Below are 20,071 nucleotides of genomic sequence, written 5' to 3' on the forward strand. Positions count from 1 at the left end.
TCAGGCTCTGATCTTCAACTGCATTCCCAGATGTTGGAGTTTTAGTCCATCCAGCTGCAGACTAAGGAGAGCTTTTGGCCTTTATTTGGCAAATGTTGGAAGGAAACACAAGCTTATCACTCTACCTCTTAAGAGTTCGTTAATAGTTAATAGCCCACTGGTGCTCAGGAAAAGTTGAGGTCATCTCTGGGCTTGGATTTGGTGGTTAGTTTGTATCACTGCTGTAACTGCAATGCTTTAAACTGAACTTTGGTTAACAGATCTAGAGTAGCACTGCTGGAGAAACTTGTTGAAGTCAAAGAGATCATGAAAATGGCTCAACAGATGAAGATGATTCAGGAGTAAACAAACATAATGAGAACATTTTAGAGCCTCTGTCATGTATGAATAAACAGTAAAGGGATGTACAGTGCAGCTATAACCTCTGTTTATGTTAACAATCTGTTGACTGGTTGCTACAAACCTCTGGAAAAATTCCCAGAGAACTCCTAAGACCACGTTGGCTTTTTGGTTATTAAATGGTCAGAATGGGAAATTCATAGAGTTGTGCTCAGTTTACACAGCATCATTGCCTTAATAAATTACAGTATATGTAGACCTGTTCAATTTACATTTATAGTCAACACATTAAGATCCATTTTGAGCAGGGAAATCCTGCCCAACCTGAAAATTATCAACACATCCCACATGTGTTGTCTGTGTAGTAAATCCTGGTTTAGGATATGTTGTTTATCAGAATAGTAATGGACTATGAGGCCATGCCTGCCACTGTAGTGACTGCTGCTGTTTGTGCTATCTTGTTTGTATCTGAGCGCGAACTTTGACCTCCTTCTGCCGGTTTGATTTTCTATCTTTGTTCATATAAAAGCTGCTCTGATGGCACTTTAACTCTCTGACTCTTATTGCTGCAAACCAAGGCTTGAATAACACCAGAGGCCAGGGTACAATACGTCGACAATCTTTATTGGGGCCATGCTGCTTAACAGGGTTCAATGTGAAGTGATTGACGTCGATGGTTTGTGTCTACTCATCATCGCTTCCTCGCATCTTTTCGATAACTTTGCCTATCCACTTGGTCATCCTGAACAGGTGAGTGTAGAAGCCGTACTTCCCGTCGCGATCGCAGCCCTCGCTCCATGACACGATGCCGATCTGATACCAGCGGTTCTCTGCCGGGTACTGCACAGGAAGACAGTTTCAAAATAAGACTCATTGTTTGCAAAGGCAGCTATTCTAAATTCTCAGATTGAACCTTTTGTAAATGGTAGAAAAGTCTTTTCAGAGCTGAAAGAACGAAAAACTCTATAAATATTTTAACTCCTTTTTCAGTTTTTAAGCAAAAATGCCAAATAACACTTAACTGTGAGTATGTATTGCTTTATATTGTAAGAAAATAAATGAAGATTTAGGCTGCCAGTTAGGCATATCTGAAGATTACGTAGTTATTCAACTTCTTGTTACTATCCCCCCTGTCTAGAGTTTGCAAAACACCCTGCTTTTTAATATGTTATATTGTTGTTATGAGAAGAATCTTCAAATCTGTCTTTAAGTTTTAAACTCAACTTTGGGCATTAAAATTGATGAAGTTTTGGGCCGATGTTGACGAAACTGTTTGGGAACCCTATGTTTAAAGATCCTGCCAGAAAAAAGGCCATTCCAAAGAAAAACACAAGTATGTTTCATATGGGACTAAACAGCTGTGTAGGTTTAAGAAATTTGCCCAATAAACCTCACTAACTGGGAATCCTCACTAGTGAATAGTGAGTTTCAGTTCCTACCTTTTGGGTGAAGGTTTCTGGTGCCAAAGGGTATTTGGTAGGTGACCTGAACGTGAACTGCATAACGTTACTGAAACAATGCCAGAGAGAATGTCGGCCGTCATCGAAGCTAAAGGCAATCCAGTGAAATATTGGTATATGATTGTGCAGTGTATATGTTTTAACACTATGTTAAAGTGCTGTGTGGCACTTTTCAAAACCTAGTGATTTTAAAGACCACAAAAATAATTTATAATCAACTACATGAAAGAATACGGAGTTAAAGCGATAAATAAAATCACATAAATCCTGAACAAACTGTGTGAATCAAATCATCATTGGTGTCCCAGAGAACACACATTTTCCCCTAGAAACCTTTGACATGGAGTTAAACTGGTCTCTAGGCCTGTGTGACTCTGAATTTAGTTGGAGAAAGCATGGCTGTATGACTTTGCCATTTACGTGAAAAGGGAAAGAGGGGGCCTAAGGGTACATCTTTCACCATCGTGATTGCAGCCATTCCCCAACTCTCTGTGAATGGTACTCATGGCCATTGATCAGTGGGTTTTGGTCAGTGGTTGTTGATCAATGGTCATAAGAATTTGCATAATTAAGATTAAGGAACTGACCTCCCAGCTCATTGTTCCTTCAGTGGGCTGGTTTCAGTCATTATGCAAATGTACTGTTTATAAGTTTGGGGAAAGCTGCAGTCAGCTGAGACTGAAGACGTCACTTAGATGAGTGACGAAACGTTTCTCCCACAAAACGCTACATCCAGATGAACAGAATCAACTTTTTGGATAATTACACTGTTGTTCAACTTATAAACAAGAAAGCATTAATTTTGGATATAAATGTTAATTTGATTCTATATGTAACAGTTAACACACTGTGTACATATTTTATTACTATGCGTTAATTAAAACAATGTCCTGAATTTTTAGCAGATTAAATTAATGTATATGTGTGATATTTACATTAAATGTTACAAAGCACTGAACAGAACATATGAAAATCTGTTTAAGTGTTAATATACTGTGTTTTACTGTGCTACTGTATCCTTCTGCAACTGTCTTACACTGCCTTCACTTCTGTGTGTTCTCGTGCCGTCGGTCTTATAATTTATTTAACAAATATTTTATTAAACAGCTGCTTGAGATATAAACCAGATGTTATCTAATGATAAGAAATGGTAAAGAGGAGACTTAATCTATCATTTGTTCTTCTTTCATTGTGATTCTCACCTTCATCACAAAAGGTCCGCCGCTGTCTCCCTCACAGGCGTCTCCACGATGGTTATCGTCTGGTTTATAACCTGAAACAACCAGAGACTGTAATTATAGAGAAACTATGACACCTTCAGGAGATGCAGGATCATCCTGAGAGAAACAGCCAAATTCCATTCAGTGCAGCCAATGAGATGGCAGCATCACTCAGCACACCAGGGGTTTATTCAGGATCAAACAGTTGGACCAAAAATAAGCCAAAGATAAAATATAAACAAGCATTTTCTTGAACAAATGTGGAAAATCTTTTGTTTTGTTTTACCAGCACAGAACATGTTGTCTGTGAACTTGACTGAAGTGGAGCTGCGGCAGATGTTCTGGTCCACTATCGGTAGGTGGATTTGCTGAAGGACTGATGTTAAATTTCTCACTGCAGGGTTCCAGCTTTTCTTCAGGCTCCCCCACCCGGTAACTCGGCCCTTAAAGCCTTCAGACATCAGACTGCCGGAAAAAATACCAGTCAGATATATCACAAGGTATAAACCTCACTGAACCAAAGTGTCTCTGACCACAGTTCTTAATAGCACCCTCTACTGGCGCAGTCTTTGCATTACTTTAGACTTTCCAATAAGACAGAAGGAATCTGTGGGATCTGAAGAATCTTTTAACCCCCTGCAGGATAACTGGAGAAAGGAAAATCGATATCTATGGAGAAATAGCTATGTGACCAAGTTTGAGGACCTGACTTGATTTAATCAAATTGTTGTTTACTGAGGACTTTAAGCAAAGTCCTTGGCACAATAATAAACTGTGTTGATACCTCCCCGATTAATATTTCTAGCAGTATTCAACACCATATGAACAAAATAATCTCTCCAGCAAGCTCTATGTCGGACCCAGAGTCTCCCCCACATAAAAACGCTCCAGATCACTTGACAGAACTGGAAATTCAATTCTCCATTCAAGACACATTTTCACTTGTTTCCTTTCATTTGTGTGGGAAATATAATTAAAGAATTTGGTCTGAACTTGTCAACTTTTAATTGGTTGCAAATGTTTGTCTTACAACTTGGCGACGGGCTTGCTGGGCAGGCAGATAGGATGGATCTTATCAGTGAACGTGACCGGCCTTCTCATGTGCAGCAGAGCGATGTCACAGTTCAGGTTTTCCTTCCAGTTGTACTTGGGGTGGACAATGATTTCATCAATTACCACAACCTTCTCAATGCCACGCTCAAACCTAGAAAAAAATGACATAATTCCAACAGGCCTTCAAATGAAACTAATGATAATTAAGACAGACACGCCTTTTTACATGGTGCTTCTGTGTTTTCCCAGGCGGCCCAGTATATCGCTGACAGTGAAGTTCTTGTTCCAGGGTGGGTAAAGGATGCAGTGAGCTGCAGTGAGGATCCACTGATCACTGATCAGACTGGCTCCACACAAAAACTCCTGTGGGCTACGCCTGTACAGCATCACCTGCCTGCAAACAACAAAATTATTTATTAAGTTAGAAATATAAGTTGAGTCAAAAACAGTTTGTATCTTAATGGTTCTTTTATTTATTTCTGATTGGCAGGATCCCACAACCTTTTTTCTTTTATTTATTAATTGTAGTGAGTCAATTTTTCTTTCTTGGTGTGTTTTCTAAGGACATTGTCAAGATTTAAAAGCTATTGATGTTTCTTCTTTTCGGTATATTCTTGGCAAAGGAGAATCTTCATTGGATGTTTGCTCTTACAGTTCTAATGGGCAGAGTGAGGCCTGTAGATTCTGTTGGATCTACAGTGGAAAAAACTTGCGTGGGAAGAACAAATGTGTCAGGATTGCACCATTTGTGAGGGGAAGAATGTAATCACAGATATATTCCTGCAAACAGAACATTTCTTTGGCCTCAATATTTAACTGCTCACTGTGGAATGTATACATATTACTAATTTGTCACTTACCACTGTTTAGATTCCTCCATCAGCTGACACAGAGGTCACCCAAATGAGTATGGTTGTGGCGTATGGCTATGCATAATAACTGGAAGACCTGGTCCACCCTTTGCATCATAACCTGGGCCGGCAGCATGACTTTCAAATCTGTCTCAGCTTTTTTACAACAAAGAAAAGATACCGAAAACCTTCCCTGTTTCATACTTTTATTTATTTGCTTGATGTTACTTACTGTAAGTCTTTGAATCAGCGAAGCCTGCAAGCACAGACCTAACAGAGCCCTTCACTTTTTCTATTTCCTTGCTACCTCAGCTCTTTCTTTTGGGTATTTTATTTACCTTTGAAGCTACTTGATTTTCAAATTCCAATTTTATTTGTCACGCTCACAATCATACACAGTACAACATGTAGTGAAATGCTTATTGTTATGCAATGCCTATAGTAAAGAAATTTGCAAAATTTACAAATTTTATGTTTTAGTAGTTTACAGTAAAAACAATTACACTTTGAAAAATGTACATAAAAAGAGGCAATAAGAGTTCCATAAAAAAGATCTAACAGATTTAAAGAATAAATTAAGAATTTAACCTAACAGGTAAAGAGTAAACTAAGAGTTAAAGGTAAATTATAAGATAAAACTAGAAAGCGAAAATTTCTGAAGAAATTTTAAGTGTGCCTATGCCGCCGCTAATCAGTATAGTTTGCCATTCAAACGGCTACAGAGAGCAAAACTCACCGGAGCAGCCATTCTCCACCATGAACTATGGTAAAACCAAACACCGCTCGCGCCTCACAGATGACAGCTTACAGTTTTGTGTAAAGATGAGGTGACTTCGTACAGCCCCAATTTGTAGACGCTGTGCGCAGAGGTTCATAAGCAGACCCGACAATGTTTGCATGAACACACTTTGAAGCATTACGTTATGGACCACTTTTCACACAGTTGCTGTACCCACACAGCCGGCTGTAGCTTTTCATCTCATAGCCCGACACATACACAAAAAAAAAAAAAAAAAAAAAGCAGAGAGAGCACAGACTTCACACCTGAGAGGCGTGATTGCAGATGCCGCTGAGGTGGGTCCACCTCCCCTGCAGCGGCACTGCAGACCACGCCCTGCCACACACATCAAACACGTAAAATAAATATTTATGCACTTTTCATTCACTTTTTGTTTTTTGTTATTTTTACACAGTGTTCTGAATGATTAACAATGGTCTACAGCCAATCTTGTGTATTATTATACAAACTTTGGTTGTAAGATTCAGATAACTATTTAATAAAAGCTAAATATTTTATATGAGAGTAAGAAAGAAAAGTATATCTTTGTCTCATACTCTCATCAGACAATACATGAACCTCTCAATAAACAAAATATTTGCTCGGCTTAAATGACAAACCGCTATTTTACACAGTGGAACACTTATTTTTAAACAAAACCAATGCAGTTCGCCACTGACAGTGCTTACCTTTGCACATCACAGTAAACACTGAACCAAGATGGCGCCCACGCGAACGAGAAATCTGAACTACGGTGTCCTGCAGAGGACAAATGGTCAAAATTGCTAAAATTTACAACATATATGCAGCTCAACAGCGACACCTTGTGACTTATTCCAGTCACTACCTTAAATATACATAACGTCTTACCTGACATTCAGTTCACCGGACACTCATACCGAATCACCAGCCCATATAAATGAAAAATAAGTCCAGCAGTCAACCAAGAGTCATCACGAAAGACTAGGGGTGACAGGAGAGCGTGAGCGGGCCTGGGTGTCAGCCAGCCCAGCCTGGGTGTCAGCCAGCCCGACCTGGGTGGCAGCCAAGCCGCGCTAGCCAGCTAGCCGGCTAGCTGCCATGCGGCGGTGAAACGAGAGCGTGAGCCGGCCTGGGTATCAGTCAGCCCGGCCTGGGTGTCAGCCAAGCCGCCCTAGCCAGCTAGCCGACTAGCTGCCATGCGGCGCTAGCAGTAACATCGTGAGAGATATGGGACTTCTTGATAAAATATGGGACTTCTTGATAAAACGAGCAGATATTTGAAGTTTACACCCCTACATTATCGCCTGAAAATAGGGGAGGCTGTCATAAAGTTCAACATCAGTAACTTAGCGCGCACAGCTGTATAGAAACTCCGTGGTGCTAGCTAGCACGCAGTACAGTTATTGTAACTGTCAGCACAACGAAAATAAACTACACCTAAACTCGGTTTATATCTGACCCAAATAGAGTGCAGTTAATAACGTCTTACCTGAAATTCAGTTCACCAGCCGCCTGCTTCTCCTGCATTGGGTTCCCCTTATCCACGATTGAGCTCCGCGTTAGCCACCACCGGTCGATCGGTGGCCGCCTCGCATGTTTCTTTCCCCGCATACGAGGGGAAGAGACATATACCGGTGGCTAACGCGGAGCTAGCTAGCCACCGGTATATGAACAACTCAGTTATTTTTTCCACATCGACCAGCATCATCGGCCCATATAAACGAAAAATAAGTCCAGCTAATACAAAGACTGTTTGCGGAGCGATCGGGGGTGAAAGGAGTTAGAGACGCCTCACTGAAAGCCAAGCCTGGGTGCTTTTGAGCGAAGCGGCGCTAGCTAGCCGAGCTAGCTAGCCGGCTAGCCGGCCGGCCGAACTAGCTAGCCGGCTAGCAGCAACATCGTGAGAAATCTGTTGCTAATATGGGATGTTTTGACAAAACGAGCAGATATTTGACGTTTACACACCTACATTCTCACCTGAAAACCGGTCGATCGGCGGCCGCCTCGCATGTTTCTTTCCCCACATATGAGGGGAAAGAGACACATACCGGTGGCTAGCTAGCTCCGCGTTAGCCACCACCAAACAACTCAGTTAGTTTTTCCTCATCGACCAGCCTCATCGGCCCATATAAACGAAAAATAAGTCCAGCTAAGACAAAGACTGTTTGCGGAGCTATCGGGGATGAAAGGAGTTAGAGACGCCTCACTGAAAGCCAAGCCTGGGTGCTTTTGAGTGAAGCGGCGCAACATCGTGAAAAATCTGTTGCCAATATGGGATGTTTTGACAAAACGAGCAGATATTTGACGTTTACACACCCACATTCTCACCTGAAAATATCTTAAAAGTTTACTTTGTGACCTAGAAACACAAATAAGAGGAATATATTAAACCAAGTGGCAGCCGCCATTGTTTGACTGGTAGAGGCGTGCTTTGAATTGTGGGATATGCAGTTTTCCACCAAGCATACGCCCTTGCCGTTACCGTAACTATTCAATGCTTCGTGCAACCTTAAGAATTCCAATGGTTCCTGAAAGCACCGACGCTGTGCGCGCCGTTGATATTGTCGTCATTATGGTAATCCAAATACGGGGACATACCACTAGAGTGAGCCAACACACCACAAATTAAGTGAGTGAGCAAACACACTACAAAGTAAGTTAAGTTTCACTTTCGTTCGTTCCCATTCATTCCAATGGGCAAAAACTTGCATTAAAATATTCATATTTAAAAAACTATAGAAGTAATAAACACCAAAAGGCATAGCAACTCATTCCTGATCCAGCCGCACAAAATGATATAACATATATGAAGCTTGTGTCAAAACTGTGGGATGAGTTACGGTCCAAAATTTCAGGCGGAAAAAGAATAATAATAACTAGAAAGCGAAAATTTCTGAAGAAATTTTAAGTGTGCCTATGCTACTGCCAATGAGTGTAGTTTGCTTTTAATGTGGTGCAATAAGTGCAGGTTGCCATTTATAACAATAGGGGGGAGCAATATGCAACATGAGCATAGTTTGCTATTTATACCACAAGAGGGAGGGAAATTGAATACAGCTGATTTTCAAGTTAAAGAAAAGTAAGCTGTATTGTGATCTCTGCTATATGCAGTGCAGCATACAGAGATGAGAGAAAGATGCTCCAGTTACACCATTACAAAAGAAGTTAATCGATATAAAATAAATTATGTTTAAGTCTGAGGTGTTCAAGAGAAGTTACAATTTAGATTTTACAGTTTTGAGTCGTTTAAAGTGAACAGTTTAACAGATTGTAAACCAAAGTAAGTTTTCTTGGTAGAAAAAAAAAAAGCCCATTAAGCGGTATTCAATTTGTATTTCAAAGGTATTTTAATGTGAAAAGGGAAAATTATGCAAATTATGAAATTTCCCCTTGTGGGACTAATAAAGGTATCTTATTGTATTCAAACTATATTTTGTACAAATACCATTTACAATAATGTATTCCATTTAAACATGATATTTAGATTGTGGTAAACAGCAAAGCAATATAAAATAAGGAAAAAGGAAACCATTCAAGTAACTTTATATTATGAACCGAAGAGTAAGGAAAAGTATAAATGAAAAGCATACAAGCATTAATGTATATAGATAAACCCAACAATCATATGACCCCCTATGAGCAAGCACTTTGGCGACAGTGGGAAGGAAAAACTCCCTTTTGACAGGAAGAAACCTCCGGCAGAACCAGGCTCAGGGAGGGGCGGCCATCTGCCGCGACCGGTTGGGGTGAGATGCAAACAAATCAAAAACTGTCCACAGAGCTACAGGGGGCACACTGGGATCGCAACAGCAGCCATAGAGGGAGACAGATTAGGATGTTCTTTCCAGTACTGAAGTAGGTCGCTTTTCTTATGTGTGCGTTTTTCTCTGAGAGGTAGGTCTCCACTTTAGTTTCTTCTCATGAGGCATTCACGGATACTTCTGGATAAGGGTCATTTGGAAGCAAGAGGTTGGCTGACTTTGCAAAAACAGCTAGAAAACAGATAAAAGCAAAACACAATTTAAAACAAAACAAGAGACATCACAAAGCGCAGGTTTCAGTTAGCGAACTGGCAAGTCATGATGATCTAATAAATATTTGCAAAAATAAATGTAACTTTAGAACTAAATTACCCAAAACTAAATTAAAAAGGAAGTAAAAGAGAGAAATTTGTTTAATACTGGTGTCTTTTGATTAAGTAAGTTGCCATGTGAGGTAAAACCACACGTGGCTGTAATTTGGTGGCCTGTATATAGTTCCAATCAAAGCGTATAGTTGGCTTAAATGGGTTTAATACTGGTGTCTTTTGATCACTTGACTGTATATAAACCTGTTGAACAAAAGGTGCATTTTAATTTCACTATACCTGCCCATCCTTGTAGCTGGTTTCTAGAAGAGTGGCACAGTTTCAACATCAGTGTAGAGCTTCTCCACTGCCTTCACTGGACAGAACACATCTGAGGAGTTATGAATGAATGGATGACTTAATGAATGGATGAGATTATAGTTTGTTTCAAACACTATCAATACCAAATGTTACAATATAAAGAAAGAAACAAAAAAAATACAAATGACCTGTTATGGCAGGGATCCCATCAGGTGCAGTTGCAGTCTTTCTGTTCACGTTTCTAGTCAGCTCTTCAATGGATGACAGCACATCAGCAGTCTTATCTATGAGCTCCCACTGGTGAGCTGTCAGTGTTGCTGGTAGAGCGTGCTCAGTCGCAAAGACATGAAGATCACGTTTTTGTTGCAGTAGGCTTCGCACCACGTAGAGGCTGGTGTTCTGTTGTGTCTGCGTATAAGAGAACATGATTGACTTTATTTTTCAACAAATTCGGTTCAGAGTGTATAGGAATTAATAAAATAGAAGTACATTAAAGAACAAAGGGGATACAACAAAATTCTTGCTTTCATAATGCTAACATGTAACCATATGTCTTTAACATTTAATGGTAATGTAACTGTCCACTATAAATCCTTAATGGAGGAAGACGTTTTTTTAAATTTACCTTGCTGCCTGGAGGACATAAGGAGGTGGGTCTATTCTCCGTTACCAAGGACAACCTGGCTGGTGCTGTCTGCCAACCCAGGAAAAACAGTATATAATGTTAAGACATTAAGTGACCTGACACATTAATTTCACTCTAAAATGCAATGCATGGCATGAACTGGTATGCCAGTTGGGTAACAGATCGTTTTTCTAGTGGACGTGTGTCTGAAATCTGATGAGAGGTTATGTACAGTTAGTCAAAATTATAAAACCTACTAACAGATTTGAAACAGAATGGAATATTTGATACTGAACAGTAGTGGTTACTAAACTTACAGAGCAATAAAAAAGAAAATCCCTATAGAAGACATTAAGTGACCTGACACATTCATTTCATTTAAATGCTCTGCATACCATGCACTGTTATGCCAGTTGTGTGACATTATAACAAACAATCCTAAACTGTATGGGTAGGTGTTCTTAACTGTCTCAAACGTGTTTCGAAAACTGTTCAACTGTCTGTGATCACTACTATATCTTCTTTACCTGGTCAGATGGAAAACTACTGACTGCCTCATCTTGGTTGTGGCCAGTGAGCATTGGGACAGCAGGATCGACCAGGTCAAGTGGTTTCCAGCGCTTCTTTTGTGCCTGGGATCTTTTATTTTTTCTCGGCATCTGGTAGAATGTCAGCAGAAAAACAGAATATTAATTGTTGGCATTTCAAGCATGTGATCAGACCCAGCTTTCATTTTAAGTCAAGCATAATAACCAGGTAGCTGCATTGGTAGCCAAAAGACTTTACAATGCAGTAAATCGACAAACAGTAAATGAATCAAAAATTCTGATGTATACCAGCAATTTTTTATTTTAACCCTCTGATACACAAGATAACTACAAGAACCAAAAAATAATAATAAATCTCTCTTTTCTTTAAATAGACATATTGATAGTGTCACTGCCCGGTCTTAAGGCTTTGTTAAGTAAAGTTCCATAACAGTTTGTATATTGTAATTGGGAAAGTGATTACCTTGAAAGTTGGGAGGCAGATTTGTTGACCACGACAACTACTCCATTTTGGTGTACAGTAATTGGGAAAGTAATTACCTTGCAAAGCTGGGAGGCAGTGTTGTTGCTGGGGCGCTGGTAGAATGCCAGCAGCAAGCAAACCCAGATGTTCACAGCTCCTACTTAACACCTTAAACTTTCCAAACAAATCTTACAAGAACATTTGGCAAAGTGATTGGCTTGCACACCTAGGAGACAGTCTTGTTGCCCACAACAGTTTTGTTATAGAGTAATTGGAAAATTGGGTACCTTGCAAGGCTTACAGGCAGTCTCGTAGCTGGGAGGCGGTCTTGTTGCTGGGGCTCTGGCAAAGTGCCAGCAGCAAGCAGACCCAGATGGTCACAGCTCCTATTTAACACCTTAAACTTTGCAAACAAATCTCACAAGAACAATAGAAGTACATTAAAGAATGTTACAAGAGGACTCACCTGTACTTCTTGTTGTAGATGCTGATATCCATATTTAGGTCCATCTGTGTGACTTTTAGGCGAGAGTAGGCCAATAGGGAGTGACACTTGGCAAGTCCATATCCCTCATACCCTTGCAGTCATTTTGTGTTAGTGAATAACACAATAAATGGGGTTATGATAACTGTGATATGTATTCAGAACACCTGATTGGAGGCAGGCGTATGGCTGTGATATGTAAATGTGATCAATCAATGTGTGTTTTTCGGTAGTTGCAGCAGTAATCAGTTGTGCATATCCTCTTGACTGCAACAGTTCTTGGATGGGTTTTTTTCCTCTGCTCATAAGGTCCTCATTGAAGTCTCCACAAACAATAATTGGTTGGTGATTCATCATTTCCAACGAGTCCAAAAGACATTGCATTTGTGGTAAAAACCTCACATGGCTGTAATTTGGTGGCCTGTATACAGTTGCTATCAAAGCTGTGACTGGCGATTCAACCTTGACAACAACAAATTCAAGGTCAGTCACATTTTGCAGGTATTTTCGGGACTCTGCTGTAAGAATTGTGTTGTAGTAAATTGCAACTCCACCGCCATTTACCTTTGCCATGTCTGTATGATTTGTGTAAGAGACGTGTCTGTTGCGTGTGGCCATGTTGTATTGTTCCAGCTGGAAGCGGGGAGAAACCGATGATCCAGACAAGTGTGTTTCTGTTATACATAAAACATCAGCAAGGCTGAGTTCATGGTGGCATCTCATGTCCTCCATGTGAGTTGGGAGACCTTGTGCATTATGATGGATAATTGTCAACGTGGGGACTGTGGGATCTACTGATTTTAAGAATTGCAACAGTGGTCTTGCATTCTCAAATGATGCATGTCTCATATTTTTGAGTGCATCTGTGATGGCAGGATCAGCATAGATTTTCTTTTCATCAAAGTCTGTGATGTACAGTCCTTTAAGTGAGGTTGTGCGGCTGAGTGCAACATAGGCCATTCCAGGTTCAAAAACACGCTTCAAGCATACTACTGCTGATTCCATTGTCATGCCTTGTACTTTGTGAGCTGTACATGCAAAGGCCAACTTCATTGGAAATTGCCTGCGAACCACTCCTTTTTTACTTGTGCATTCTTCACATTTCTCAATATACACAAGATTGTCTGAGGATCCTTGTATTTTTCTGCGAAATTTTTGCCCAGAATTTTCATTGTCCAGCGTGAGTCCAATGAGATTCACAGTTTTTGGTCCATCCTGTGTGGCTGTCACAATGTTCGTGATTGTTCCAAATGTCCCATTAACAAGCCCATCTTCAACATCCAAATTTCTGATAATCATAACACGCACTCCAGGTGCAGCTTGTATGTTATCAGGTAAATCTCCTTTGTTGCCTTTCATCATTTCTGCCAGGAGGACCATGTCACCCGTTCGTGGGTCTTTTCTGTAGTCTTCTGCCTGAATATTTATGATATCAGAATGAAGAGCAGTTACAGTTGCTGAATTGTGTTTGTCGACCTCTTTGTTTGTAGCATAAATGTGTAATACATTAGATGGACAGTCTTTTATGTCATGGATAGCCTGTGTGAGCAAGGCTTTGTCATCGGCTTCAAGAGAATCTGTTTTTTGCTTCACTCTTATCCTGTTCAGAACTTCAGCAAAAGAATGATCATCTTTCTGTCGCATGATTTCTGTCAGGTTGACCATGTGGAAATAGTCTTTCCAGAGATCAAGGACATTGTCCTCATACACACAGAGTGGTTTGGCTTTTCCAAGGGGTGGCAGCTGGTAAAAGTCTCCTACTGCAAGGATAGACATCCCACCAAAAGGTTTCTTGTTTCCTTTGATCTGCTGAAGTCTCCAGTGGATGTAGGCAAAAAGGTCTTTAGAAACCATAGATATCTCATCAATGATCAGAATCTCTGCATTTGAAAGTGAAGCTCTCACTTCATCCAGTGCATTCCCCAGTCCCTGATAAGGCTGTTTTAAAGATCTTGGCAGCTTTAGCAGAGAGTGCAGTGTTTTCCCAGATATGTTAAAAGCTGCAGTGCCAGTAAATGCAGTCAGCAGTACTGCAGGGTAGGACATGTCTGCTTGGTCTCGGAATCTGGGGAGTTGGTGCAAAATCTTTGTTGCCTCCTCATATATGCACTTGATAACATGTGATTTTCCACAGCCAGCTCCTCCAGAGACAAAATAAAAGAACTGCTCAGGACAGTGACCCCACACAAGTTTGAAACACCACTCACGCACTGCGTAGAATATGGATGCTTGGGTTTCATTCAGACTTTGGTACATTTTTCTGACAAAGTCTGGGCTCAGCTTTGGTGCTATGATTGCTGGCATGGTTCCACTGCTGCTACCACTGACTTGGTAGTCAGGAACAATGTCCATTTCATTTTCGCCAGTGTCATGTCTGGATTGTCGTTGGGCCACACACTCTAAACGATCTACTTCAACCTCAGGTGCAAAGGTGTTCCATGCATTGATAAGTGGGCCTTGTTGTTCAATCTGTTCCAGTGCCCTTTCCATTGTTTTGCCATGGCCTTCATATCGCTTTTTGTTAAAGGTAACAATTGGCCGTACTGCATAACCATGTTTTCGTCCACTTTTGTAGAACTGCTCGGATGTGGGGTATTCTGTGTTTTTAAGGTCATCATTTGATCGATGTGGATAATAAAGTTTTAGCAGTCTGCTATAAAACTTTTCTGGTTGTTTCTTTTCTGAGAACCGAGGATATCTGATTATTGCAGGTTTCCCTTTTGTTCTTTTTTGAATATAACCCATGTTATTCAAAAGACGGATGGCATTTTTGGACTCTGTTTGACGGCCGTAGAGAATCCTGTACTCTGAAGCAAATTCACCCAAACACATTCTTTCAAAGTCAGGTGTTCTGGGTCTGTTTGCATATTTTTCTGGCAATCCGGACATCCACACATTTTCATCATCTGGTGCCATGCTCTGCAACCTGCTCATCGGGAGACTCATTTTCAGGGCATCATCATCAGTCTGTATGAAGACCACACTGCGTGAACACTTTTTTAGTGGCAGGCTGCATGTCCTTGCCACGGATTCTTGGGCACTGACTTCTCTGTGTTTAGCATATGCCTGCATTATCTGTTTCATTTCATCTCTTTCATTGACACTGGACTTTTTTACTTCCTGGATGACTCCATTAAGAAATTGTGTCAGCTCAAATTCGGGTTTAGAGACATAAGACATCATGTACATCAGGCAGCTGTAGTCATCAATGACATATTGGATGTCCATGTTGGCATTCCAGGCCCTCAGCAGATCTGCATTGTATGCATTCACCCAGCAGTCATTAGGTTCACGCTTTAAGAGGATGACATGACTATTGGTTAAATTGAAGACACAATCCAAGTATTGTTCATAAGTTAATTTGCATTTGTGAAGCAGCTCAGACAAGTCTTCAAACGAGGAATTTGGGTCGCAGAGCAAATCTCTCAATGGCTGGAGTTTTTCTTTGGCCTCTTTCATTTTTTTTGCGAGAGCCATTCGTCTGTTCTTTTGCTTTTCATTTGTGCCTTTCTCCTTACTTGTGCTATGCTGCTTATCATTGTGATCATCATCATCATCTGGGCTTGGGAAAGTGATCATTGTTTGATCTACAGGTAGTTTGGGGAAGCCAAACCTACATGACACATTACCTTTTTTACAGGATCTGGAGTGATTTCTGCTGTGGACTTGAACCTCAGACACAATTTTGTGAAGTTCAGGATCGGCATTTTGGTCAGGCATCTTACATGTTATGTACTTGTCAATAAATTTGTACACGTGGTCTTCAAGGTCGCTTCCAAATTCAGGTGCATCTTTGACCCAAACCAGTAAATGGATATGAGGGCTACCTCTGGCCTGAAACTCCACTCGATAAAAGTAATCTTCTACTTCACCGATGGGCTGTGCTGGGGACAGGATCAGTGTTGTCATTAGTGCATCGACTCTTTTTTCAAACAATCGCATCACAGTCACAGGGTTGCTTCGGAGAATTTCACACTTTGTGTTCCAGTCAAGTTGTGAAAAATCCACCTGTTCACCTTGTTGAGTTTTTATGACCTCAACAACCTCAGGCCATCTCATTTCAGCAGCTGAAAATGTCAGGAAAAAAGTTGGCTTTCCTAACTGTCTGACCATAGCATGTAGGTCTTTCAGTGCCTTCTCCCAATAGGCTGGAGTACCTCTCAGAGGTTTCATGAAGCGTGTTGCGTCTTTGTTATTTATCAGTTTCTCCACTTCGTCTTTATTTTGAAGCATTCTGTTAGAAATTTTACGCCCATCCTTGGTGATTGCCTTTCCTTTGCGCAATTGGATGGACATGCTGTTTGTAGCCATGTGTGTTTCTGTTACAAACTGTGCAAAGAATAGGTAGCTTTGGTCAGTTGCAAACCGTGTGTCTGCAGAGAACAGCCGTGTATTAAAATACATGCTTGGGTAAAGTTTCACTTGTCTGGCTTCATCTAATGTGTTCTGTCCAGTTGGGAACTGGACAGGAAAGGCCATGGCTTCAAGTTTAGGAACAGAGAAGAAGCCAACAGGTCTATTTCCTTGCGCGGGTGCAATGCTAAATATTCCTTCACCATATGATAAAATGTCCTGTGCTATATCTGGTGGTTGCATACAGGTGTCTAGAACAAGACCAGGTCGAAGTTCTTCCTTTTCTTTCTCCATATCTTGTAAGGGCTGTTCATTTGACTGTTCAGGCTCCATTAGTTGGTTTACATCATGACATGGCTCAAGCAGTCCAGCTGTTGTATCCTCAGTGGTTCTTCTTTCTGGTACAATTTGCTGGTCGAAGTTTCTGGGCAGTGCATCTTGAATATCTGCATCAGCAGTGTCATGTTCCGTCTCGATTATCTGATTACTTGTGGGATCAGCAAAAGTAGCTTCATCATCAATAGATACATCTTTGTATTCTGAATGCATCTCTTTTAGCTTTGATAATCCTGCTAACACGTTCTTCATGTTTACAGTGTAGAAGTGTTGGTAACCTTTGAATCTGATGTGTCTCTTCAGCTGTACCTGCAGGAGCTGGGCTTCACTGTTAGGTCTGGGAAGACAGTTTACTGTGGTTTCCACATCCGATGGTACACAAACAACAGCCCCATGTACGGCTCTTTGCTGTCCTTTTGGTAATGCAATGATTTTTGCAAACGGGAGAATTTTAGCAGTCAGTTGTCGTTCTAGTACATTTAATCGACTCAGTTCAATTGGAATGGTTGCTAGTGCTAAATTGTTTGCTACTGCGACGGATGGCATCTTGCCTCTTTGTAGGTGGTTGTCACAGTTGTAGCAAATCCACTCTTCCATTCTTTGTTTTGGGAAAGTACAATTAGCTGAGCATTCCCTGTCACAAACATGGACAAATTTTCCTGTCAAGCAAGTGGCAACAATGTTACTATTAGTAACATACTTTGATCTTTTGCAATGTTTAACTTGATTAGGAAACAGAGTTCTGTGGCACACTGTACAGACATGGGTGGGTCCTAACTGAATGGCTTCACGGAAAGCTAATGTGGCTGCTTGCATCACACTGTTCACTACAAGCTGGGGCTGTGCTTCAGACTGTGGACCCTGCTGGAACTGTGTTACTAGTCGTCTGTATTTCTTCTTTATTCTCTGTGCACACAACTTTTTATAAATGGCAAAAGATGCAGTGGTAGCCATTTTGTGTCTCTGGTACTGGGCACAGCGCTGTATATGGTGCAGTCTGAATTGTGAGTCATTGTGATACCTGGCATAAATTGATTTTTTCTGTTTGTGCCTGTAGTTTGGATCAGATGCATATTTTGTTCTTATGTATTGCTTCTGTCTGGTTTGAAAGTCAGTATCCGTGTTGTACCTTTGGACCAGATATTGCTTCTGTCTGGTTTGAAAGTCAGTATCCGTGTTGTACCTTTGGACCAGATATTGCTTCTGTCTGGTTTTAAAGCTGGTATCCGTGTTGTACTTCTGAACCACATATTTTTTCTGTCTGATTTGAAAGTCGGGATCCGTAGTATATCTTCTGATAATGTAGTCTCTCATTTTTTGTTGAAAATGACGATCACTTTGGTATCTCTTCACCTGGCAGGCTTTTACTTTTTCTTGAATATGAGGATTTGCGTAATATTTTTTGGCTGATAACAGTCTTTGTTTACGGTAATGATAGTTTTCAGCATATTGAGTTTTCATAGCCTGTAATTTTTTCATTCGAAATTCACGACAGGAGGCATATCGTTCTCTTTCGTGTCTTCTTTTGTTTGTCTTCTTTGCCACTTCTTCAGTTGAAGATTTGTCTTTAGCTTTTACATACTCCCTCTGAGCTTGACGAATAGCTTTCTTACGTTGTCGTTTATTTAATTTGCTCACATTTCTTGCTGTTCGGGGGGTTTTAGCCATTTTGTCATCTGGTGAGTTTAAAGTATTGTCTAACATCGTCATGTGGGTTTTGGCTGATTCTGGTTCAGGCATTTGCGCAGTGGGATTCGTGATTTGTGGTTCATCATTTTGTGTTGATGATGTAGCTGTAGCTCCTGGTGTTACCTGAGTTGACTGTCCAGGGGGTTCCGTGTGAGTGCTGACTGTTTTGAAAGAAACAGGCACAAACTCATATCGTGCATGCTTGCCTTGATTTTGAAAAAGGTTATGCAGGTGGGTGATCAGGTCATTCACATGAGTGAAAGTGAGCATGACTGCTGTTCCATTTGGCTGACGTAAACCCGCTGCACTTCTTGAGTGTGAATCAAATAATCCATACCTCCCAGATTTGTCACGGAAAACCGCAATGCACTCAGGTGAGACCATGAGCAAAGCAAAGTTCACATCTGTTGACAGACATTCAAGGCGAATAGCAAGAGGCAACCACCACTCTGTTCTTTGAGGACTGTTCTCTGCTGCTTCCAGAAATCCATAACTTATGTCATCCATTTTCACACTGTAGACATTTGTGTCAGTATGAAGTTCTTTGGGCAGGTCCTCCATGGTCAGATGATCCTGTGTATAACGCTTCTCCTGCAGAAGATTTGTTTTAATCCAACAGTAGAGTGCATCTCCCTGTTCAAGGACCTTATCAAGCATGGCTATGTTGAACTGGTATTCCTCATTAAGGTAGGCCAGGAATGTGAGGGCATTACATGTGCACTGATGATTTCGAGAGAATTCTGTGTACCTCTCATCACTCTGACAATGAGTTGCACTGACACTCCAAAACGGCTGAACTGTGTTGCTCTGTAGCTCCTCCGTCAGTAGGTCTTCATTTGTGTCATGGAAAGGCTGATCAAGAAATGCAAAGGTGACACATATTATTGTTAAACATTTTATGATATGTGTTTCAAGGTTGAGCAATAAAATACATTTAAGTGTTGCTGCAATAATGTAGAAAAATGTGTTTTTATTTTTTTAAGTGTCAACGACTGAACATAGTGTAAAGCGCTTTGGGAGCCTTGGAGACTAAGTAAAGCGCTATACAAATACAGGCCATTTACCATTTTTAATTATGTTAAAATAATTAAGCAATGTGCAGGCAAATTAATCCAAATTATATCACTCGTCAATCATAGTATAGCATAATCTGAAGATAAACAGCATGAGATATGCCAGAAAGAGAAAGGCAGAAAGACAGTGACAGGAACAGTGAGAGTGAGTGAGAGAGAGCAGAGGTGGAAAGTAAAAATGACAAATATTTCAGATATCTGTAATTTGCTTGAGTGCTGTTTTTTTTAACGAAGGTCATATCTGTACCTTCTGCTCCTCATATTTTCAAAGCAGTTAATTTCTTTCAGTATAACACATTATTTTAGGTTGCTGCGGGCCTTCAAACATCAACTAAATTGCAGCCTAAATATAAATATATGAAAGGAAATCCTGTTTACGTATTATTCGTAAGAGGATCTCAGATGCTCTTAAATTAGATGTAATTCGTTC

At 40.6% G+C, this 20,071-nt stretch overlaps 2 protein-coding genes across 2 annotated transcripts in view; both read right to left on the bottom strand.

Moving 5' to 3' along the window:
- The window catches only part of LOC146607939 (uncharacterized), a 200,538-nt gene that overhangs the window by 106,465 nt on the left and 74,002 nt on the right, over positions 1-20,071 (bottom strand). The window lies entirely within an intron of this gene.
- f2 (coagulation factor II (thrombin)) overlaps positions 956-20,071 on the bottom strand; it is a 62,195-nt gene continuing 43,079 nt past the window's right edge. Inside the window, exons 12-15 of the mRNA XM_085348503.1 lie at positions 4,050-4,223; positions 3,306-3,484; positions 3,002-3,072; positions 956-1,179 (exon numbers count right to left, since the gene is read on the bottom strand). Of these exons, the coding sequence (XP_085204629.1) occupies positions 1,024-1,179; positions 3,002-3,072; positions 3,306-3,484; positions 4,050-4,223 (580 nt within the window). The 3' untranslated portion in view covers positions 956-1,023. The remainder of the gene's footprint in view (positions 1,180-3,001; positions 3,073-3,305; positions 3,485-4,049; positions 4,224-20,071) is intronic.

The sequence above is a fragment of the Diplotaxodon limnothrissa genome, linkage group LG23, assembly GCF_057381915.1.
Source record: "Diplotaxodon limnothrissa isolate DT_005_m linkage group LG23, D_limnothrissa_male_GT1.1, whole genome shotgun sequence".
Taxonomy (NCBI): Eukaryota; Metazoa; Chordata; class Actinopteri; order Cichliformes; family Cichlidae; genus Diplotaxodon; species Diplotaxodon limnothrissa.